This window comes from Phaseolus vulgaris, chromosome 9 (genome assembly GCF_000499845.2).
Source record: "Phaseolus vulgaris cultivar G19833 chromosome 9, P. vulgaris v2.0, whole genome shotgun sequence".
In the NCBI taxonomy this organism is placed as follows: Eukaryota; Viridiplantae; Streptophyta; class Magnoliopsida; order Fabales; family Fabaceae; genus Phaseolus; species Phaseolus vulgaris.
Genome location: NC_023751.2, coordinates 11,447,508 through 11,472,648, shown reverse-complemented (window position 1 = coordinate 11,472,648; position 25,141 = coordinate 11,447,508). Strand labels below are relative to the sequence as shown.

Below are 25,141 nucleotides of genomic sequence, written 5' to 3'. Positions count from 1 at the left end.
TTCTTTTTACTTCCTACTTTGCTAGATCCAATACATGATCCATGAAACTTAACTCAAATAAAACTCACTATTTGTACAATTTTTACAAGGTTAAGAAGAAAAGAAAAACCTCAATTATGGTTGTTCCTCTCTGATCAAGTCCGCCCCTTCTATTCTAGCTTTTCAGTCAATGCTTTTGAGACTGGATTGTTTCCTTCACTTTTGCAAGCAAATCAATTTACTTTAAGAAACTTTGTTAATTGTGGATAGAATATGAATTAAATTATTTTGATGTGTAGTTCTTAAGAATTTGAAATGAAATACTGCTAGGGAAGTTTCAATCTTAAAGCTTGTAAAACAAGAGTGAAATTGTTTAACCAGAATAGACGGGCCTCTGTCAGCTTCATTCATGCCAAACCTGGATCACTAGCAGATTAGGCCGAAGCCAGTTGGACGAACTTCCCCTTCTTTATATGCTTTCTATTAAATATATGGTAAGGATCTATGGAATTCAGGTTCCACGACAGCAGTTGTCACAACTTTTATAAGAAAGGGATAACGAAAATTATTTCCAAAACCACAAGGATAACACTCTTACATTGTCAAGTTCATAAAAGGAGATAAAATTGGATCATTAAAATAATTTACAAAAATTTAGGAACTCTAGGTTTAAAGAAGGGGAAATAGAAGAGTGGAGTTTCTATTAGAAATTTTGTAGTTTCCTCCAAAATTGAAGAGAAACAAGAATTGGATTAGAAAAGATTTCATTTCTCTTTCTTCCTAAAAATGAAGCCAAACAAAATTAATTTATAAAAAATCCCTTCTTTTTACTTCCCTGTCCTCAATTTTCCTTCAATCAAATTCCATTCAATGATGAATAAGAAAAAAAATGCGGACAGAAGAAAGGATAAATTTATGACTGGCAACTCACTAAATTAAATCTGGATATAGGAATAAAAATATAAGCCATGAGATGAATAAGGAATACAGAAAAGCGGCGCTGAATCTGTAATGACTCAAAATTTGGCGAGTGATCTGGATAAATTGTTTGAAAACATTGGAGACTTCAGCCTATATACGGTATATTCCAGGCATCAGAAGATCTACAACATTCCAGGTATCTCCCCTGCTCCAATCTAATGAGGTGTATAAGCTCACATCATGTAGTCTCAGACTCGGAAACCTTTTCTTTCATTTGGTAAAATCTCAAACAAATCTTTACAAAAGCCGATGTTCAATATATCAGAAGCCTATACACAATACAGAATCATCTAATTTTCTCTTTCCCACTAAAGATAAATTTTATTTTTATGTCCACGTAAAACACTGAGCAGGCGACCATATACCAACCCTTCAGTGAGAGAGATACAATCAAATACAGAGGGCACAGCAATTGCCAACATTTACAGGTCGATGCAATTGAAGATTCCAGCATTTCAAGTCACTTTGAGATATCTGCAGTATAATTTGGGATTACCCTGACTTGGTTGAATGTGTTTTTCTTCTAGCAAAGAACATCAAAACCCTAGGGAAAATTGACCTTTTCTTCTTTTTCCCTTGTTTTACTTCTGGGGATGATTCACTTTCATCAATGTCTGGATGTACATTAGTCTTTGGGCTTGACAAATGATTTGCAGCATCAACACCAGTGCGCTCAAAATTATTTGCTTCCTGACTCCCCTCAAAACTACCCCTAGGACTTTTACTCTGGTTTACCGCTCCTTGGCCAGACTCTCCAGCCTTTCTTCGTTGTTCATTTTCAGCTCTCCACTTTCTTAATTCTTGCTCTACACCTAATTTACCTTCCTTTGCCTTCTCAGCCTTTTCCATTGCCAATTTCAAAGATTCCCTTCTAGCAGCTATCTCTCTATTCACTTCGTCCAACTTTTCAAAGGCTTTCAATTCAGAATCCTTAGCTTTATCAATTTCAGAATTAGCAGCTGCAACCCTCACATTGGCCCGCTCTTCTGCCTCATGTGCTCGTTTGCTAAGCTCATAGTACTCTTCCAAAGAAAGTGTTACCCCATTAGATGGGTCCACTGCATTCTTGCTTCTCGTTGATTCACTCTCTTGCAATGCTTTAATTGCTGCTATTGCCAAATTTTCAGACGCCTTTGCAGCCTCTATCTCCTTTTGAGATGCAAGTAATCTACTTTCCAAGGTACTTACTCCAGCCTTGGCTTGCTCTGCTTCTGCCTTTACTTTTTGTAGCTCTTCACGAGCTGCCTGAGCAAGCAAGTTGGCTTGATTAGTCTCTTCAGCTGCAAGTTGTAGCTTCTTGGGAAGCTCGGCCATTTTCTCTTTAGCTTCTTTCTCCTTCATCTGAACCAAAGCTATTTCTGATCTGGTCTTTTCCAATTCAGCTTCCAGAGATGCAACCGCAATAGAGGCCATTCCCTCCCTTTGCCTGATGGCGGCAAGAGTTGCTTTTTCTTGTTCAAGTTCTGATTTTAATGATATAGCAGCTACCTTCAAGCAACTAACCTCTGCGGTTGCTTTCTCTATGTTTAGAGTTACTTCCTCAAGTTCCTTTTTGGCTGATGCAACTGCTGTTTGTATGTTAGTGTGTGTCTTTTTCTCTGGTTCTTCATGTCCTCCTTTTGAGTTTCCTTCTTGATCACCTTCCTGCTTTAACTTTGATTCCATGTAAGAAGCTAATTCGGCTTTCAAATCAATCAGCAAACCAGAGGCTGTTTCCAGTTTAGATTTGAGTTCCTTGGCAGACAAAATTTGCTGGTTGAGTCTCTGGAGCTCTTCTTCTGTCTCTTTAAGTTCCTTCTCCCAATCGAGGGAATCTTGATCTCTTGCCATGACTGTTCCTATTCTTTGTTCCTCTGCTTCCAAGTGTGCACCGTGGGCAGTCTCCAATGATTCTTTTGCAGCAATTAGTTCGATAGTTAAATCCTCGACGGACTTCTCTACTTCCTTTGATTCAGCAACGGCCACTTCAGCTTTCTTAATAGCTAAATCTCTTTCACTTGCTAAGAAAGCAAACTCTTTTTGCAATGTTTCCAACTCCTCTTTCACGGCTATTATATCTGAAACAGCAGCTGTATACCTTGCTTTGGCAACCTGAAGTTGTGCCTTGGCTGCAACACTTGATTCGTCTGCAACACCCTGCTCCATCTCTTCCACTCTGAGCTTTGCAAGTTCTGAGTCCTGTCTTGCTTGACGCTCTTCTGTTTCTGCTCTCTCTAGGTTAAGTTTTAATTCTTCTATTAATCTCTTTGTGCTGTCCAACTCCTTTAGCATTCGGAATTTTTCCTGTTCAGCATCCTCTGCTTGTTTTCTGTACTCCGGGATCACCTCTTGTGCCTTTTCAAGCTCTAGTTCTACAAGATCACGTCTCTGTACATCCAGGGAAAAACTAAAGTTAACAGCAATTCCAACAGACAAACAAGTATGCATGGCAGGAAGAATGATCATCAGTATCTCTATTTTTCCTTAGAAAACAAACAATATTGGACATTAGAAAGCTCGTATATAGGCATAAAAGTACGTATAATTCATTTTCCAGTTCATCACAGGTCAAAAGGAATTCATCAGCAAGGCAATAAAAAATATAATGAATTTATCGTGTTTTCAGTATAATAAGTATTTTCCTTTTCAATAAATACTTCCTACTTTTGTTTTTTTTCATTAGCACTCTAATGCCACTCCATAGCATTTTCCTGTCACAAACATTATCTGCTTAACTTTAAGAAATTCAGCCTGTTTAACACACTAGACTGATCATAGCATACATAAATCTGCCTAATATTGGGTGACATACACAGAAACTGATATCCCAAAATAACAGAGTTCATATTCTAGTGGCATAACTTAGAGACAGGCAGATACTTCTAAAATAGAGACAATTGCATCAGAATGGCCTGCGACAAACTGCCAAGTCAGCATTTTTTACATATACAGCATATGTAAAGGCAAATTTGTAAATATGTCACTAGCATTGAGGGAATATGTAGAAAATAAAAGTTCCACATTTCTGCAACATGAGTGATGCCTCACTAGCAATAATTAGCCCTGTAATGTAATTTATGTTGGCAGAATATTTTACATTTCCATAATCAACATTAACATAAAAGCCCTGGTTAACCTTCTGCCGTTAGTGGATGTTACAACTGCCACTGTTAATCAAAGAGACTATTACTTTCATCTTTATACCCATAACAGCATTTACCTTTTGCCTATCATTAATGGATAGGTTTAGATTGAGAAGCAAACGGAACAGTCAATAGAATTTGAAATCATAAGAAAGAAGTGTGAAGAAGATAAATTGGAAATAACTGCCATAAAAAAAAGATGCTGAAAAATGCAAGATATACCTCCACAGTCTGGATTCTATGAGCCTTCCAATCCACAATTCCTCCAAACTTGGAAACAGCTTGCTTGACAGATTTAATGGGAGCTGTGGTATCGATAATGCCTCTTTTCTCATCAAAGATCTTGCCATGGGGGAGTGAGCCAACAGTTCCCATAGTCATCAAAAGTTCATTGTGATCATTTTGCAAATCTTTTGTTTCAGAAGAAGTTGAATGTCTAATCTCATAATCAACATCACTGTCAGCAGTGATATTAGAAACATTATCCTGCAATTCTTGCCTGTCAGAGACACTTTCTACAGCACCTGGTTTTGAATCTTCAACTGAAGTTACCTGCTGCCTTTTTTCTGTTACATCAAATGCAGCATCTGGGTTTGGAATTGAATTAAGTATAGAAACACACTGATCCTGCATTACAGTTTCACAATCATTAGCATTTGGCAAAACTACTTGTTCAGAGAACTTATCCACTGGCAAATGAGTGCCAGACTCCATTTTTGCATTTTGAAGTGCAACTGTTGGACCTTCGGTGGAAGAGTGATTGTTAGGTAGTTTTATCACTTCAGTATTTTCTTCAGGGTGTTCTACCAGTGTCATCTCTTCAGCAACTTTTGTAGTGGATTCAGAGGGTAGCTTGTTGACAACATGTTCTGCCAGTGGCGACTCTTCAGCAACTTTAGAAGAGGATTCAGTATTCTCTATCACATACTCGGCCAGTGGCGTCTCTTCAATTTTGGAAGAGGATGCAGACGGTGGGTTGCCTCCAACATGTTCTACCAGTGGTGTCTCTTCAGCAATGTTTGGAGAAGTTTCCAATGGTAGCTTGTCTCCAACAAGTTCTGTTAGGAATGAAGTCTCTTTTTCAATTTTTGGAGAAGATTCAGATGGTAGCTTGTCTCCAACAAGTTCTGTTAGGAATGAAGTCTCTTTTTCAATTTTTGGAGAAGATTCAGATGGTAGCTTGTCTCCAACATGTTCTGCAAGCGGTGTCTCTTCAGTAATTTTTGAAGAGGATACATGGGGTATCTTGTCTTCAACATCCTCCATTGTAAGGAGCAGTCAGGAGCGCTAAAAGTGTCTAACCACTAAACAATAATAAGAAAAACGAGTCAGTGGAAAATAAAATTAAAACAAGAGAATTACAGCCTATGCAAGGCAAGCCTTTCAAAAAAATACAAATGAATTAGAAATTAAAAATCCCCAAGTTTAAGTTCCAATTGAGCAGGATTGCCGCTCACAAGAACAAGTCACCACTAGAGAATTGAATTCTACATACACCATTTAATTACTTTCCTTTTTCCCAATCATCCTCTCTATTGGTAGTTAAAATTAAATTTTCAAGGGGTTAACCAATTCCTGAATAAGAAAAAAACTGCTTCCCAAGTTCTCAGTGTTCAGACTCGGAAAGACAGATTGAGACTTATTTATGGATAATTGTAATTTCATAAATCACAACTAAATTCACTCAAATGGAAAGGGATGAAGCAGCGCATGTTAAAATCAATCCGTACTATTAACAGATATAAAGATCTCATTTAATTCAAGTTCCAACCATGTTAACTGCAATCTAAAGTTATCAACAACCCACAATTCTTGATGTTTGATCGACGAAAAAATAGTCATATAACAAACGGAAGCTCACACGTCTTTTCTCTTGAGACACGTTCTACGAATCCCATAGTTATGCAATTTAGAATGACAAACACAAAACAAGACAGAACATATCGGCAAAAAAAAAAACAGTGATCTAAACAATATTTACAACAGAAAAGAAATAGTTCCTGTCTCTAATTTAAAAGCCATACTAACATTGCCCCCGTATTTTTCCCAAGAAATAGAAATAAACCAGAACAATGCAGCATCTCTTGTGGCCAACCTTTTGAAAGCAAAGACTTCAATCATTAAAGATAGTACGCGGTCGGGTGCAGGGAAAGGACAAGGTGAAGAAAATTCTGACGAGAGAAAACAAAAAGCAAGCAAAAATACGGAAAAGTCAATTCCTGAGAGGACATTCATTCACACGCTCTGTTTCCTTCCCCATAATTTTCAGGCAAGTGTGGAAGCGTTTGGAAAACATGTCACACGAAGCTCTAGATACTCATAAATACTTGCATGCCACGATGTGATCACAGAAAACAGAACAGAACAGAACGGAGGGAGAAATTAAAGAAATAAACGGGTTTGTGAAGTGAAATAGGCGTTGAAAGAAGAAGAAGAAAGAACATACCCGATTAGGATTAGGAATAATAAGGGGAAAATTGAAAGTGGGGAAGGAGAGATAGATTCGAAATACCCCTGCAAAATCTGAGGAGGAAATTAAAATTAGGTTGGGGAAAAATAAATGGAGGTTGAAAAAATTTGCAGCCAAAATTAGAAGACAGAAAAATAGGGAGAAAGATACAGAGCTTGTGGAGCCTACCTCATCACACAGATTAGATCCATCTGTACCCTCCTTTTCTTTCCCTCTCATCTCAATTACCAATTTCCTTCCTTCAATCAAACTTTTTTTATTTTATTTTTCATGAACATCACTACTATTATTACTCCCAGTTACGCCGCTACAATCCTTTTCGCAACGGAACATTCATTTCATTAAATTATTATTACATTACCAATTAATTAATCTTGCTTAGTTGGTATTGGGTTAAGTTAACTCAAAACTAGTAATTTAATTAATAATATGATTCAGATATGAGATGAAAGTTTTCCACTCCTAGCTTACCCACCTTGCATACCTTTTTCTTGGTCGGTGGTCCATATTCTATTTCTCCTTTTTCTTCGTGCTCTTCGTTTTCTATGATCACCTAAAAATCAAACCATTCATGTCAATTCATCATACAATTCAATACAAATAAAAGAAGTAACTTAGGGGAATTTCAAAAATGTGAGAAGTTAATAAAAAAGTGATGCAGATTCCATTAATGCGCACACTATCAATAATAAGCATCAATTAATCACTTTTCTTTACTCTTTTCTTTAAATTTGAGTTTTAATGCCACGATTCACGTTGCTTTGCATGTAACCCGATCTCGAATAAGTGGACCTCGTTAATTGAGCCTTGGGCCCAAAAAAGTCCAGCAAGTTTTCGTCCGTTGGATGTTGTGGAGTGGGGTCCACGTTCAGTAATTGCAAGATAACGTTACGCGAGGGATTATTTTATTATTAGCACATGCACATCTTGAATTTATAATATATTAATTTAAATCTATGTTTTAACTATATGCTATCATTGACTCTATTAAAATTTGAAACAAAAATTAGCCACTCAATAATGATGTATGCAGTGTACTGTGTTCTTGAAACGAGGAAAATAATAAGTCACCATCATCGTATCTGTAAATTTAGGTCCAACAAAATCATTATTTTATGTACTGTAATAACTAAGTGTAGAATAAATTATTTTGATATTCGGATTTATAATAGTATGCAGAATTGAAATAATGAATGTATGTGAAAAGAAGTTGTGGTTATTGAATTTTTGGGGGCCCAAGTTTATTTTATTCTTTTGGTTTTATGGGTTACCAACCCAATGGTGCCACGTCCAAGGTTGCTTTGAAAGAAAAGTTGGGTTTAATATCTCCGTAAACTTTGGCTTTTCCTAAAGCATCATTGTTGGGTGGGGTTAAAGAAGTTTGTGATCACTTTTCAACTAAATACATAAAAGCAAGCCACAAAAACATGGTTGCGGGGAATATTTCATTATTTCTTCTCTTTTTTTTACATCACTTTTGGAATTAGTTATAATTTTCCGTACTATTTGAAATATAAATATCATGTTTTAAATTAGGGATTTCATGTTTACAAAGATAAAATCGAGTTATTGGATAACGAAATCTTTTATCATGAAAGAGAATGTGTGCTTCTTTTTAACAAGGAAAATGGTTATTATTGTGTTCTAGAGTTTTTGGAATTAAGTCACACCTCTTCCTCATGTTTATCTTACATTTCACTAAATATTATTTTTTTAATTTTTAAAATTATTTTAATATTTTATATTTTACCTATATTTTTATTAAGGATATTTTTTTATTTTTTAAAATTTTATTTATTATAAATATTAATATTTTGTTGTGGATGTAAAAGTTTACTCTTTAAACAATTTTCCAGTTCAACTTTTTTATAATTTTAATAAATCAACTTCTACATATATATTGTCAGTTTTTTGCATCTTAAAATAAACTAAAATATAAACTATTTTGTTGCTTGATGATCAATCTAAAATTAAGATGTCAAATATTATATTTATTTCTATCAGAAATCGTTACATTTTTTTAAATACTTATAAAATTAAAAAAATATGTGTTTGTAAACTATTTTTCACTTAATCTACATGCTTTTAGATATTAGAAAATGGTGTTTGTATAAATCCACGACATTTTGAAAGTGCCCGTTTCCATCAATCTAGGAATCATCACACAAGTTGGTGAACCTTTTCTTCTTTCAAACTACAAAAACTGGGTGCAGTGCTTCTCTCTTCTTCTTTTAGCTTTTTTGTTTTTGGGTGAACAAAAGATTATAATCAATAATATTTACCACATTGATTATATCGTAGCTTTTTTATTATATTTATGTGTAATTAATTACGTTATAAATATAATTAATTATATTTAATATAATTCACTATTATTATTATTTATTATATTTTTATTACAGTAAAATAAAATTAATATAAAATAATAAATAAATTTAAATTTATTAATTTAAAGTTTCATATTTGTAAATTAATTTATTTTAATATACTTTTTATTTTGAAATAAATTTTTTATTTATTTATTAAAACTTTATAATAATATTTTTATTTTAGTGTAAAAAAATAACTTTAATTTATATTTTAATTTTGTTTATATCAAATTAAAATTTTAAAATTGATTATAAATTTTTTTTCTATATAATTTTTTATTATTATATTATATCAATTAAATCAAATCAAATATAAGTTTTCTATTAATAATTGTTTACTTTTAAGTTATTTTTTATTTTCTTTTTAATTCTTTCACTTTTTTCCAATCCTTATTCAATCTAAACAAAAAATTAATGTAAGTAATTGACATTATATTTATTTTTTATTTTAAAAAATTAATTTGAGTGCTAGATAATTGTTTAATGTTAAATTTTATAATATAAATTTGAGTATATTTAATCTTGTTTCACTTAAAATATAATTAATTTGATGTAACACTCCTTAAAATAAAATAAATTTTTACATATTTACTCAGTATATTACTAAGAAACCATCAAATAAAAAGAAATATTAAATATATATATATATATTATTATTTTTTTATTTTTTATTTTTGTGGTCAACTGCCTTACAAAATATAAAACCCTAAAACCATCCAGAAAGTCTAGTTAAATACACATTGGAAAACCGAGAATTAAATATTTTCTCGAGGTGCATCATTAGCGTAATCAAAAGTGTACAAAATAGTTGTCTAATACTATCATTAATTCGATAACTCGTGTCCATATTGACCTCATAAATACATGCTCCAAAACAAGTCAAAGATACATATTTTTCAACATTTATTATCTTCAATCACTAAATAGTGAAAACTAACCTGAAGGTCAGATGATCTCTTACAGGTATCCCTCCCACCTGGACCAAAGACTAATAATGTTTTTGTTTACATAAGGAAGGAGGGAGGGGAGATTATTTGTGTTTGTTTCAAGGGTTTTGAGGGTACGGAAGTGGATGGGGAGAGGGTAGATGATTTTTTTCATTATTCATAAAATGAAGAGATTTGTGGGGATTGATTAGGATTATTGTATTTTACCAAAATATCTTTGTGCATACATTTTATTACAATATACAAAATTAAATATTATATAAATTTATTTATTATTTATTATTTCAAAAATATTTAATTATACTATTAATAACAACATATAATTATAAATAATAAAAATACAAAATATAAAAATAAAATTATAACATCAACCATATATATATAATTATATAAAGTAACAAATGAATATAATAATAAATATTATTTTCATAAATTTTAATGTATTTAATAAATTTATTTTAATTTAACACAAAAACATTTTCTATTATATTTTCTATTTTTTATTAAAAAATATAAATAATTATGAATATTATATATTGAAAACATTTAATTAATTCAAACATAAAAAAATCATAATTCATTATTTAAATATTTTTTAATAACAAGGATAAATTTGTAAACTTACAATAAACCATCATCACAAATTCACTCTATCATCCCTAAATCCAAACAACCTCACATATCCCCTCGCACATCCTCTCTAATCCTCACAAATTCATTTCCTCCCCTACTCACAAATCCCCTCCTCAATCCAAACAGAGCCTAAGTATTGTGCGAAGTCAACACTTGAAAGACGGAAGAATAAACATAATCGTGAGAACGAGAATTTCTCTGTTATATATAGTTTTATAGTATTAATTGTTATTATTCACAATATGTATTCTAATAAAAAAAATTAGTTTTACTACTTGATATTTACATTTTTTCCTTACTTGTGTTTAGAGTTTTATTTATAATCTCTCTTATAATTATAATCAAGTATAAATTGGGGTTTGTAATATCTTATTTTCTTCTACATATTAATTTCATTAACCAAATTGTTAATTAGGTTGATTTAGTTATTTAAAAATAAATAATTTGAATAGGGTTTTCTCAATACCCCAAATTCATCATGTTTTAAATTTAAATAAATATACTTAATCAATGATTTTTGGATTATATGTATGTGAATCTTCTCATAATAATCTTGTATTTTCTTTAATAGACACATTGAAGGGGTGATTAATAGGTTGGGATAATTTCTACAAATCATAAATCTCAATCTTAACTAATAAGACTATATAAAATATCATAATAGGTACACAACCTTATAGTCTCGAGTGTTCTTCTAGTCTTGAGTGTTAGAGAGATTAAGATAGGATTAACCGATACAAATCCCTTTAAAATTGTTGTAAAACTGTTTAATTGTGGCTAAATAGTTGTTCTCTTTGACTATTTTTATATGACTTTACCTCTCATGTGTATACCTTTTTCTCGTTATAACAAAATTAAAATATTTCATATGTTTATTTGTTAACATATTTTATCATTTTTTATATGGATATGTTGTGTTAGTAGGTCCAACATTGGTTAATATTATTTTTTAGTCATTATTGTATCAATTCAATGTCCATTATGATTTACATGTATAGGTTCATTATTGAAACCAATTTTAGGAACAACTATTAAATTAGATGTTATTATAAAGACTAAAAAAATTATTAATTTTTAAATTAGTTTATATTATTGATAAATAATTTTTAAATTAATATTTAATTAATATTGATATGATTTTAAATTTGTATTCAGGTCTCGGTTAAATTAAGATCTGAGACACTTACTTAGGGTTTCAATTAGCCCTAGACGTATAAGATGAGAGAGAAAGGGAGATGTTACAAGTTACACGACAACATGTAGAAAGTAATGAAAGAAATGTAGAAAGCGTGAATCTTACATATGTCATCATCTTCACTCATCTGCCATTTCTACTAGGATTTTGAATTCAAACTTTTTCACCCATCTCCTCTGGATATCCATAAAGAATGTCCTCTCAGGTATTTAAATTAGTAATAAAATGTTATCCAATTTTAATTATTTTATTTATTCTACATTCACTCTTAGGCCTAAACTTTTCTTCAAGTCCTAAACTTTTTTTTTTCTCGTGAGTTCACCTAGCCTCTCACCTGCATAATTCTTCCTTTTCCAATTCACTTACCCAGTATTCTTCAATCCAAACTTCCGCAACCATTCTTCTTCCATTCATTATCCAAAGAATCAAATCATAAATGAGACTACACGGTGGAACATGGAAGTTGAGGTTGCAGAATTTATACGATGAGATGAGATTAGATTTTAGTAGAATAAGAATAAAAATGTGGAGAAAAGACAGAGGAGAAAAAGCTTAATGTTTATTAGTTTATCAAGTGAAAGTGAGTGACTTTAAGAATTATTAGTGAGAGAAGAAAGTGTTATTTCTCTAATGGATGAGAAGAGGGGGAAATCGTCTGGGATCGGTGATATTGATTTTCCAATGTCCATCAGAGAAACCCATCTTCCTCGCCTTCCTCCTCTCCCACTTCAACTCAGTGCGACGCCGTTTCGTCAACCCACATAATCTTTGCAAGCCCTGCTTCATGGCGTCGTGAACCTTCCACCATCTCCGGTGCGCCACGTCACTGGCGTACACCCTCTGCTCCTGGGTGTCCCAGTTGCAGTCGTAGTCCCTGTAACAGTGCCAGGGCTTCCACCCCAGGTAGTGAATCGCATACACCTCTGCCGGCTCCGCCCCGAACAGCGCATTCTTCTCCCTCGCCTCTGCACTCGTGTTCGCCCAGAAATTCTTCAGAAGGTTCACCCTCCGCGGCAGCCTGTGCCACCACACCAACACCTCGTTCAGAAACCCCTGGTCCCCTCCATTGTACGAAACGATCACATCGCGAAGCCGCATCAGCACGCCGAACGTGCAGTTCGAAGGTTCGATCACCATTATCCCGGAGTTGAATACTGATCGGTCGTTCCCCGTGGCGGATATCTGCGGTAAGCGGAAGAGGATGTCCAGGTTCCGGAGTACGATGATGTCGGAATCGATGAAGATTATTTTGTCATAGTCGGTGAGCTGCCACAGACGGAGCTTGCTGTAGTTGTATTCATTGTAGCTTCCCTTCTTTGCCCTTGGGTTTCGGATCCGGGTCATCATTCGGATCTTCCAACCCGCTTCCGATAGGGCCTGGCGTTTGGGAACGGAGATGGACTTGTCCGCGAGGAGGATTAGGTGACGTTTGGTTCCCGTTTGGAGGAGGGTTTGTGCTAGTGTTATTGCGCCGCAAACGTATGTTTCTGAGGAATGCAACACTGTGGCATAGGCTTCGCGCTTCATTCTCATTCTGCTTTCAACCTTCTTCTCACTCTTCCCCAACTCCTTCCTTCCTGCACATTCACAACTTCAATTACCTTCTTCTCTATCATTAATTTTCTCAATAATTTTTTTTTTAAATCTTAACAAAACTCTTTCCTTAGTTAAAATGATATAATTAATTTCATAATATTTTTTTATTATTAATATTATGTGAAAGACATACTTGTCTACGTGTATGTATTCTTAATATAGTAAAAAAAAATATTTTAAAGTTTTTAAATGAATAATTTTGTAAAAGCAATTTTAAAACACTTGAGTTGAGAAATAAAAACATTTAACAGTATAAAATAATTTATTTCTTAATACTTCAACTTTGTACTGGATGTTTCTGAACGAAGATTTTGTGTAGTTATTTTTTAATAGAAAAAATTTTGGATTACTATTTTTGTACTTTTATGAGATAAATAATATACGTTCAAACTTTTATATGATAAAATACAAAAGAGATACAGCAGAAAGAAATGATAAAAAGTTGAGAAAAGATGTTAAACGCAACAATGTAAAATAAAAGGAAAAAAACAACACCACAAGGATGTTATAAAATATTGGATGGATGTGAAACTCATCGCTTTTTCCGGATGCGAATTTTGATTGAAAACTGTAACTGATTTTGTTTAAGCTGCGAACAAGGACAAACAAATGCTACTAAGGTAAAAAGAAAAGAAAAAAATATGGTGGAAAAAAGCTAGTTAGCTAAAATTAAATGAAAATTGAAGTTCCGAAAGTTGAAAGAAAAATAAAAAAGAGAGATGGAAAAAAACTAAAAATAGTAGAAATTGATGAAAAGTATTACAAAAGATTCTATTATTTATTTAAAAAATATTTTTCTCCACTCCATCTTTTACTAAATATATCCCACATTTTGACATCTTTACCCATTTTGTTGCATCCTCTGAATGAAGCAAACAATAATAGGTATTGGTGGAGGCATCAAAATCTAGTAGTTGGTGGTTTACCTTCACATCGCAAGGATGGAAAAGTGAAGTGGTTGCAAGGTTGGTATGGGTTGTTGAACCACAATTCAAATAAACATGCTTTTACTAATACATAATGATGACCAACACATAAAGAATTAACTATTAGCTCATTCATTGCTCTGAAAATTGCTAAGGAATTTTAAAATTTTACTCATTGAGCGTATGCATTTATTGTTTGTTTGTTCATTTCTACGAAACCTAACTTAGTGGAAATAAAGGTTTTTATTTTTGGATGGCATTCTTTGTTGAATTTAGATTAAAAATAAATGAAAAGTTTAGTTGAAAATGACATTAGAAATAACGAGATATTTGAAATATTCTAATCGAGATGTATCATTCATTTTCATCCTTTTCCAACTCAGACATGATAACCATTCAATGACTAATATTACCAATTCATATCCAAAAACATCAGTGTTTATTACTGAGAGATCTCAGGTAATGTTTATTGTGATTAGGGGGGATAAGTTTCCTATTTGTTATCGAAAGATTCAACCTACAATTAATGATCTCTAAGTAGCTTAATTTTAGATAAAGACACACTTAAATGCTTTTGAAATAAATGGTCCCAAAGACTAATGTAGAATCTTATATTTGGTACTAAAACAAATCATTTTCTTCATGAATAAAGTCTAAATGGAAAAAATATAAAAATAAAAATGTTTTCTTTTTGACAAATCAAGAATTATAAATGCAGTTAAAATAGTGCAAATAATTACATCAAAATGACATATCTTAAATTCTTTTTGGAATTCTGATGCAAGCCAGTCCAACATGAAAACACACCCTTTGTTCATATGGGGCCGTTACGTGAACAAGGTTTAAGGACAACACAGATGGCCTGTCATGAACTCATGAAAAATGGCACAATACAAAATCCGTTATGATGAACAGTGGGTTATAGTTAAAAAAAATTAACCAATATGGTAAAATTATAATCAGTCACAGCCAGTGGCTCCCTTGCTTTGTGTTTTCTAATTTTAAGCATAAAAGGTCCTAGGTTTAAGGTTTTTTTTTTTGTATAAAAATGATGTATTTTTTTTCTTCTTCTAAATTTAATAACACAGATAAATCTTAAAAGAATTATATAAATTATGACTTCACTTTTTGTTTTCTTGTTATGTATAAGTGATGAAAACACGATTTTTCTTTATATATATAAAGGTGGTAACAACGCTCCTCAAATGAAGTATGATGTTTTTTGTTAGCTTCAGGGGTAAGGAAACCCGTCACGGGTTTCTTAGCCATATGACTGAGGCTTTTGACGTGAAGGAAATAAATGGCTTTTTAGATGATAAACTTGAGAAGGGAGAAGAAATATATGGCCAGCACTTGTTGCTTCTAAATACTACTTGTGTATCTTGGTAATATTTTAAAAAATTATCCCTTCAATAAATTTGGGAAAAAATTACATCACTTTCATAAAAAATCCTTGGTAAAGCCTGCTTGCGAACGTTTTAGTTGTTTTTAATAGACGTGCTTATATATTTAGCTGTGTGAAGGAAAGGCAAGCTAAGGAGGATAAGAAAAATAACAAAATAATATATGGTGTGTATATGCAATATATAGCACGTATATTTTATATATACCTTGTTCCCAGAGAGGCAAGGCCAACTTGCAGGACCCAACGGGCAATGAAACTTTGTGTTCTAACTTCTTGATCTCAGCTTCATAGTACCACCATTCACCTTCCCGCTTAACCAAGTTGTCGCATGGAAACAGTTCCATCATTGGTCTACACTTGCTCCAAAACACTACTCTTGTCTTCCCTCTCCAATCCCTCTTCCCATTCTTTGAGGCTAAATTCGCAACTATAAGATGAACTTGCAACCGAAAAACGTCCCTTTTCCACCCTTTTTCGGGATACCTGCATGGCAGCTTGGCAACGATAATGTCCATGCTTCCATATTCTGAATACTCTGGCATAGGTATCTCCGGACATGATGGCACATCATTCTCTTCTTCCTCGTCTATCCATTCGGGAAACAAGTTTGTCCAGTTCAAAAACTGTGATACCCTCTGGAAATAAACTGTCGTGGTTTCGCCATGCGTGTTCCATTCACTCACAAAGTCTTCTTCCATGTTCACCATTCCTATCCTTCCTTTCCCCATCTCGCCAAAAAAGCTTGGTACTACATTGTTTACTCTCTTATTCTTTTCCCCGTGTAGGTTTGCTTGAGGTTCTTCCAATACTGCTTTCATTTTGAAGCTTTTTTCTGCCTACAAATTTTGAAGATCGGGCAAATAATGGCCGGTAAGAATGCGTCATATCAACTGAAGTTTGAATTGTGCTTATACAAACAACGGAAAGAAAAAAAATGATATGCCACTAAAGTAGGCTCGCCTTCTTGTGATGACATTCGCCCAAGGAGCACCTCACAAGGGAGCCTGCATTCTCGAAATAGTCAGAAGATGGATGGGGAAGAATGGTGGCATAAACAAGCAGAAAGACAGTGAGGAAAACAAAATTGGTTATGGTAATCAAAGCTTTAGATGGCATCGTCTTCAGCATCTTTTGGACACTCAAACCTTGCATCCCGTGAGTAGTATGATCAGCGATGCCCGAGTTCAGAGGACTAGACTACATATTTAAATGAACTCCCCAATAATCAATTTAGGTGTGAATTATGTAGTAGTTACATATAGGGAAGAAAATAAGGAGTAAGGATTGGTAGTAGTAGTTGCAGTGTAGCAGTTAGAAAATAAGAGTAAATCTCAAATCGAGGTTGAACATTTACGTAGCTCCGAGTGTGATTTCCTTGCTTTGATATTTCCTTTCGAATGAGACAAATGAATCGGAACAAAACGGCTTACTTATATCACAGCCAATGGTCAACTGAATTTCTAGACAGCAAAATTTGAAATTACCCATATACCACTGGCTATCAGTAGCTTAGATCAGTTAAGAAGCGCAGGGGTAGAGAAGTAAAATTCTTAAGTCCATTAGCACTGGAAAATACTCAACTGTAACGTGTAAGGACAAGGCTCGCCAACTATTTGGTTGATACGTCACTCTCTTACATGCAAAGAGAGATTGCTATTCTTTGTTCATCAATTGCGAGTCTCCACCAATTCTTTATAGTTTATAATATATATCAAATGAGAAAACTTTTAGCTTGTTCAGAATTGATATAAACAAATGTTTGCAGGTTATGCGTGCGCACATCATAAATCACCAAAAATGATTACCGGGGAAGTTTTGCAGGGCTACATCCCAGTAGCTGTTAATCTATCACATTTATGTGCCCACGTCCAAGAATGATCAGATCAAATAAAAGTGGGGCCAATATATGTGAGACCAATGGGGTGCTCCATATTTCAATCATACAATGAAATGAAGAGTGGTCAACCACACTCGCTTCAGGTGGTGAACCAATCCCATTATGAACCGTGCTTGAAATGTGATGAATCTTGTTAGTCCTCCTTAATTTCCACCAAAAAAAAATCTAGATCTCTTCTCTTATCCAAAAACAGATCGGATATTGAATGTAAATGACGACCATTTTCTTCCCTGAACTAATAAAAATAGAATTAAATGAAAAGCATTACAGCTATTTCCGATCTGTACATGTATGAGTAAGAACACCCTTCACACAGCATGCTCAACTACAGTAGAATGACCTCATAACTGAAATGTACGTTAGCCTTTATGTCCTCTCACATTCACATTTTCCTTACATTACATCCACTAAGAATCTTAATGCAGCATTCGCATCAGAAGGAATTTCTATTGAGAAGACAGGAAGGAATAATAACTTGAAGGCAGAGGTCCTGGCATCTCACCAGCCGACTAAATTGCCACAACAAATAACATCCAATTTTCTCAAGGAAAACACATGAAATTATGGTTGGCTTAAGTTTGCAACCTGGGAATCATTCAGTAATTTCTTGTATGTGTTGAGAGTGACTTTTTCCTGGCGGAATAAAAATCAAATCCTCCCATCCTGTACTTCTTTCACTCATCTGTTTAAGAGAGAGAGAGAGAGAATTTATCAGAATGCAAACTACTGCCAAGCTTATAAGCTACAGAACTTGTAAGCAGAGAGGTAACTTAACTACCTCCATTTTTTTCAATACATCTTCCAAGCTACCAACCTGTTAATTTATAAAAATAAAGAGAGAAACACAAGTTTCAAATATATTACAAATGATAGATTAAGAAAACAAATTCACTGTAGAATGCAAGTTGTTGTATTATTTAAACAACACAAGATATCGAACAGAATATCAGGATTGATATTAGCAGACAGGAACCATGTGGTTATTCAACACACAAAAATCTAAATCCAGTTTATTTAAAAAAACACAAGTTTCTTCCTTTCCCCTTAACCCGTTTTGATGGAAGACAGATTACAAGAGTTTACACATGATCATGCTTTGTTTGGTTTGGAAAAATTCTGTGTCTTCATTTCTTATTTTCAGTAAGAATTACAAAAAATGATAGTTTTGTTTTTAATTTGTTTCCTGCTTTCAAAGATTAATACAAAAAATGGTGAAAACAAATCTTCAATCTATCCCCCAAAGCTTTCACCATTTCCTATACAAATATTTTCCAAGCAAGGAATACAGTTAAAAACACGACCATTATTGTAATTATAAATGAATATAAAAAAAATATTATCTTCAATCAAACAAACCCTTAGATTGCTATTTTTACATTGAAACCATCCATTGAAAGATGTTTTGTTTACAATAAAGATTGAAAAAGGAATTCGCAAAACGTAAATCATTTAAAGGGCTAAAACTAATTATTCCATCGGCATAATTGTTTCCTAGCCCATTTCGATTCAAAGCAAAATTTAAATAACACAAGGATCTCTTACCTTAATCATTTCCTTAAAAGAAATTGATGTCATGGTTATCAGGAAAACATAGGACACAGACCACTATGATTCAACCAAATATTCAGCAAGTTCTCATGTTGATCATACAGGAAGTTATAAGTTAATATTTATTCTAGACTCAAGGTAAGTTTTTCACAAAACACTTGCAACATAAAATTAGCCTTTTGAGGGTTTAACAAAATATGCCACTGCTTGTGATAATTAAAAAGATTAACAAGCTAGCGAGCAACTTTGACCAATACATTGCAATTCAAAAGTATAAGAATTTAAACAGAATACTTTAAAAGATGCTTCCAAGTAACAAGGGTAAGGATGGAGGATACTATACCACTATATGCTGAGAAGCACCAGGTACTCTAGATGTCCTGGCAACTTTGGACAGTTCCTGCTCAATATCCTCCTGTCCATTTAACCAGAAAAATGATAAAATACTATATAATTATATATTATGAAGCAAAATGAAAATAACTAATGATGCTAGATAGTGAATGTGAAATGGCAATAAGATCAACGAATGAGACAAACTTTAGAGAAATACACAGGGCAGTAACGCTTGTTCTTCTTCTTCACAACCAAAAGCTCAGACTGTAAGCAAGCATTTATGGTTATTAGTCAACAACAGTATCAATTTACCACAGAAGCAAGGAATTACTAAAATAATGAAATGGTTTAAAGTTATCAGCCAGTCTCTAATATTTATATGTATTCTACACAACAGTTGCAGTTAGTTAGTTGACAAATATTTCAGTGAGAAAAAAGTGAACTGAAGTATACTGTTAAATAATGTATAGATGAAAAGACAAGCTAAAACCATTTTTGCGAGTTCCAACAACAAACCATCTAAAGTTGACAACAAAAAAAAGAAAGGAGAACACACCTGAAAAACAGGAACTCCATCAAAGCCTCCCTTATTGGCTGGTTTCAGCTGATAAACATGAAATGGAAGTTACATTCAACATAATCTAGGAGCCCTATGGTTCACTAACATACATGCTACATGTTTATGTATAATTTAGTTTAAATTAATGTCATAGAATAGAACTATTTCCCACACTTCAGCTAACTTGATCAAAGCATTTTTTTCACCCATTATTGTCATTGCCATTGAACTGAAATGGCCATGCAAAAATTGTAGATGCTAACCTCCAAAGCATTTTTTATTTGAACTGGATCAGGCAAGAATCGAAATGCAATGCCTTCTACCTTCAACATGTATACCTGTTGCACGAGAGTAGTCATACATGAAATGTACACGATAAACATTACGATTTTGCAGTCAGTAGCATATCCTCCCTCGTTGATAGTAAAGGTCAAATGTGTACAATAAGATTCATAGTTGCAAAAAGTTTCTAAATCTAATAAGTGACATGGTCATTGTATAAATGCTAAAAGTCACATAACCATGTCAGTAAGAATTCAAAGGGTGATTTAATTTCGGATTGTCTCACTTATATTGAGCCTCAAAGTTAAATAGGAATTCAACTTTTTTCAAAAAAAATTGTCCATATTATAATAGATTACTTAATTCCTACGTGGCTTTCAATATGATAGAAGTCAATCCACATCTCTATTGAATGTCAAACATGGATAGGTCGGGTAAAGTATAGAGGTCCACATTGTCAAATAATCATCTAAGAATCAAAGTATTGTTGCCAATATATGTTATTTTTGACGACACAATACAATATCATACAGTAATAGTAGTAACAGAGAAACATCCAGGCATCGATTCAATTTCAAACAGCATTAACTAAAAGGCAGAGCATAGTTAAGAAATCCGCATTAACATTTATTTATCGTTTCAGAAAAGCAGCATTACGACGAGACAGTTGAGAAATTGAAAAACACCTGGTCGAGAGTAATTGGAACAACCCTAGCCTTGCTTCGAAGTTCTCTGCTCCTCGATCGAACCTAAACAGTGAGTAACGAATTAGGAGAATGCAATTAAGAGGAGAAAAACAAGAGAAATTGGAAGGAAGAAACCTGAGCGAGGAAGGCTTGGGCATCCTCTTGGCGAAAGCAGAGCAATCCAATGGACTTGGCTCCGTCGGCGTCGGAGATAAGAACGAACTCATTGTTGGAATTGCTGACGGTGTAAACAGAGGTGCCGACGAGGGACTTGGCGACGTGATGGGAACCCAATGTGGCAGTGGCGGCGAGGGCATGTTTGGGGGATAGAAGATTGTGATGAGCTTGAGCTAGGGCTCGCCTCGTGTCATCCAAACGAGTGGCAAGGTCGGCCCCGACACGGACGCAGTGTTGATGGATGAAGCTGGAAAACGACAGAAGCGGGTTTGAGTGTCCGCGGGACTCCATCTTAGCCTTCCCTTCACTCGATCCCTTCGCCTTTAGTACATAACCATAAATATCCCATTTCTTTCTTATCTTAACTACCTTAACTACGCATTAATCCGTTAATAATTTCGGCCCATCACTGTATACTGCTTCACTTTTGCCCCAATTCTATATTTAACCCATCACTAATCACAATTTTACCGTTACTTGTCTGTTAGAAAAATACAAAAGGGACATTAATTGTCCATGGGCCAGGGATTATGCAGACCAACTCTTTTTTTCACCCCCTTTCTTGTTATGTTCACTCTCTCACTACTCTTTTTATATTGTGATACAAAGTTATTTTTAACTATTTAATAATTTGAGAGATATAACTTGAGATAATCAATATATATATTAAAAAAATAAATTAAAAGAAAAAAATATTTTAACAAACCACTTTTTTACTTCCATTTACCAACTCTATATATTAATAAAGTATTGAATTAAAATATAAATTAAATTATTAAATGAAATATTAGTAAAAGTTTGAAGATATATATCCCAAATTAAAAAATTCAAGTCACCCCACATACACCTTCCTCCCAAACTCATTTGTGTTTCCTTTTCAATCTTACTTTCGCTCCCATGTCCCTATCTTGTTAACTATTAATAAACAAAAATGTTTTTTTTACACATTTTCCAATATACAATCCAATAAATATTAATATTTTAATTATTTATAAAAAATTATATTTTTTTAATTTTAAAAATTATTTTAACACTTTACATATTAATTTTTATTATAAATATTAATATTTTATTGTGAATATAAGGTGGAACAAATATCGAAATATCATAACTCATTACAAAAAGAGCTAAACTTAGATTGCATCACCAAGCGTTTCTTTTATTTTATTTTTTTCAGAATAAACAAGTGTAGATTTTTTATCGACTAAAAATAAATTAAATTAAAATTAATTATTTAAAAAATGTTTCAATCATTATATAAAAAATATATGATGACCTTCCACCGGAAACTAAAATTTGTTGTAGATCCTCAAGAAGTATAGATGATTGTCTGAGTAAGGAACAATATACAACAGTTTATTAATTAAGATTAATTTTAAGTTAAAGTTTTCTCTCAATTATTTGCATAGGAGTATGGAGATATATGATTGAGAAAACATATATGATATAATAAATGAGGCGCGTAGGTAATAAATACACTTTTAACATAATTTTTTTCCCAATTCATTCATTATTATTAATTAAATTAATTAAAAATAGAAACTCAGAATAATATTTTTTTCAATAAATTTTATTAATAATAAAAACATATATTTAAAATAACGTGCGAGTGTGTTGATGGTGGTTTTCATATAACAACCATAATAAAATTAAAATGAAGTGAAGTTATAAAAAACAATAAAAACGTTTAAGGCATGTGTTGGGGTGTAGATTTTTGATACAAAATGAGGAAGGTTGATCGAAGAGAGATGAGTTTTGGCGTGCATGGTATATGGACAAGTTATAAAGTGGAAATGTAATATTGTATACGTATTTTGATACAAGTATTATTTTAGTGTTTGCATAATAACACGTTCTTTCGCCTTTAAACGCAACAAAGCTTTAAAGCCCACAAAATGGCCTTTTAATAAAATATTTAAAATCCTCTTGAAAGACATTCTATAATGAATGGCAAGTTGCATTAAGAGAGAATAAAGACGTTATTATTAATTAAACAAAGAGTAAAAGCAGTGTTTAATTGAAGTGAATAATTAATCCAACTAGAATCATGATGATTATCTTTACAGAGGGATACATTGGATACATGCCTTATTCCTTATGTATTCCTAAATAATCATAAACAATAGAATACGAAAGCAAATGTGTGGCACTATAAATACCCAACCCAAGCTTCAAAGGTGATAACGACATACACATAATTAACATCAACATACTATGGCGTTCATAGAGCGTAATGTGTCGAGTGATGGAAAGCGTGTGATGACGTTGGAGCAGTTTAGACGGTGGTTGACGACGGCATTTGACACAAATGGAGACGGAAGAATCAGCAAAGCCGAACTCCGTCGTGCCGTGCGCCTCACCGCAGGGCTCTTTGCGTCGTGGAGCAGTGGCCAGGCCTTTAAGTCCGCAGACGCCAACAACGACGGTTTCATCGATGAGAAGGAGTTCAGAAACCTTGTGCAGTTTGCAGACAAGCATTTCAATGTTAAGATCACTCGCTAGTTTTCCCCTTCTTCTCTTCTGTGTCTCTTCTTATCACATGCATGTGAATCTCATTGTTTTCCCTTTAATATACCTTTATTCTTAGTTTTTATATTTTTATTAATATTAAGAAAATAGAAAAGGAAAATAATATTTTTTTATGATAATAAAAAATTAATAAATATGAACTACTTTATGATTGATTATCAAAATGAGAACCTTAATCACTCGTCGTAGACATATTCTCTTATATACAAAACACTTATAAGTTAAATCAAAGAAAGTTATCTGACATACCAAGTAAATATCTTATAAGATAGGCAAACCATCGAGTTTATACACCAATCAAAAAAGAAAAAAAAACACAGACGGTTACTTGAATGAAACTCAAGACCAAATCTTTAATTTCGCAAAAACCTCCACAATATATCTATTACTTCCCTTTAAAATATATCTATTACTTCCCTTTAAAGATAACTCTATTTTTATACCTCAAACCTCATTATTATTATTATTAGTGAAAATGAAAATGAAAATGGCTAACATTTTTTAATATATGCGCAAATGACAATAGCATATTACACTGAAAGGACAAATGTAATAAATGCTATTGTGATTTTTTAACACTCCAAATACAATTACAGTGACAATTTGAGTGTTGTCTAAAACCATTTTTTTTTAGAAACTTCAGAAGTATAAAAGAAATAAAAAAAAAATCTGTATCTGACTGAAAAAGTTGATGGAAGTTTAAGAGAAAGCTATGCAGAAATTTAACAATGTACCTTTCAACTCTTGTACGTTGCCTAGAACGTCACGACCATGTAATTATTTGTGTACGAACATGATACATCGACACTTTTCAAAATTTATAGTCTCATTGAATAATTAATTTTATTAATTTTTATTTCGTAATTTAATTTATATTTTAATTAAATAACTTAATTTAATATTTTATTATTATATATAATCATTAAATAGATGTAAGAGAAAATATAAGGTATCAAAATAGTTTTTTCTATTTTTGTATTCAATAAATTTTTGTATTCAATAAAGTTAGGAGTTGTAAAACAATTAATCCAATTTTTTTTTCCTAATCCATCATTTGCTTGTTAAAAACGAGATGGATTGAGTTGGTTCCTCTAAGTTATACGAGTCGAAATTGTTTTGCAATTTTTTTAATTTTTTTTAGATCTAATTATTTGGTTGCATATATCCTTTTTTAGACAACACAAATACAAAGGATGAATAATAAAATTGAATCAAACTTTAATTTTTTAATAAAAAAATTTAATGCCAAAAAAATAAAGTAAGCATCAATAATACTTTAATAAATCAAATGATTTTTAAAAAAATTAATATAAATAAAATTTTATATATAATATTATCATCATCCATCTTAATTCCTAGAACATAAAATTTCTCTTTAAAAATATAAAAAAATAGATTGAGAGACTAACTTGTCCTGCTCTACCTAAATAATAATTGGTTGGTGGTCGGATCAGTCCACCAAATCCGATCCACTTTATAATTTCTATATAAAATTACTCAAATA

At 32.7% G+C, this 25,141-nt stretch overlaps 3 protein-coding genes across 7 annotated transcripts; all 3 read right to left on the bottom strand.

The window, feature by feature from the left end:
• Nucleotides 1–964: 964 nt before the first annotated feature.
• LOC137821641 (protein WEAK CHLOROPLAST MOVEMENT UNDER BLUE LIGHT 1-like) lies at nucleotides 965–6,947 on the bottom strand. Of its 4 annotated transcripts, XM_068626325.1 has the most exons (4): nucleotides 6,721–6,947; nucleotides 6,529–6,605; nucleotides 4,305–5,386; nucleotides 965–3,327 (listed from the first exon to the last, which is right to left on the bottom strand). In XM_068626325.1, exons 3-4 carry the CDS (start codon nucleotides 5,346–5,348, stop codon nucleotides 1,453–1,455), a joined length of 2,919 nt encoding a protein of 972 aa, XP_068482426.1. In that variant the 5' UTR covers nucleotides 5,349–5,386; nucleotides 6,529–6,605; nucleotides 6,721–6,947; the 3' UTR covers nucleotides 965–1,452. The 4 variants fall into 4 exon arrangements, with proteins under 4 accessions (XP_068482426.1, XP_068482425.1, XP_068482427.1 ...); XM_068626324.1 differs by lacking the exon at nucleotides 6,721–6,947 and having other exon boundaries at nucleotides 6,529–6,710; XM_068626326.1 differs by lacking the exon at nucleotides 6,721–6,947 and having other exon boundaries at nucleotides 6,178–6,708.
• A 5,288-nt stretch (nucleotides 6,948–12,235) lies between these two features.
• LOC137820461 (UDP-glucuronate:xylan alpha-glucuronosyltransferase 2) lies at nucleotides 12,236–17,027 on the bottom strand. The gene is made up of 3 exons (XM_068624570.1): nucleotides 16,584–17,027; nucleotides 15,829–16,459; nucleotides 12,236–13,273 (listed from the first exon to the last, which is right to left on the bottom strand). The coding sequence occupies exons 1-3, from the start codon at nucleotides 16,773–16,775 to the stop codon at nucleotides 12,324–12,326; spliced, it is 1,773 nt and encodes a 590-aa protein (XP_068480671.1). The 5' UTR covers nucleotides 16,776–17,027; the 3' UTR covers nucleotides 12,236–12,323.
• A 714-nt stretch (nucleotides 17,028–17,741) lies between these two features.
• Nucleotides 17,742–21,521, bottom strand: LOC137820463 (protein TIC 22, chloroplastic). Of its 2 annotated transcripts, none has more exons than XM_068624571.1 (8): nucleotides 21,067–21,521; nucleotides 20,932–20,994; nucleotides 20,227–20,301; nucleotides 19,961–20,008; nucleotides 19,609–19,668; nucleotides 19,412–19,483; nucleotides 18,299–18,334; nucleotides 17,742–18,202 (listed from the first exon to the last, which is right to left on the bottom strand). In XM_068624571.1, exons 1-8 carry the CDS (start codon nucleotides 21,397–21,399, stop codon nucleotides 18,113–18,115), a joined length of 777 nt encoding a protein of 258 aa, XP_068480672.1. In that variant the 5' UTR covers nucleotides 21,400–21,521; the 3' UTR covers nucleotides 17,742–18,112. The 2 variants fall into 2 exon arrangements, with proteins under 2 accessions (XP_068480672.1, XP_068480673.1); XM_068624572.1 differs by having other exon boundaries at nucleotides 19,622–19,668; nucleotides 21,067–21,461.
• Between the last annotated feature and the right edge of the window lie 3,620 nt (nucleotides 21,522–25,141).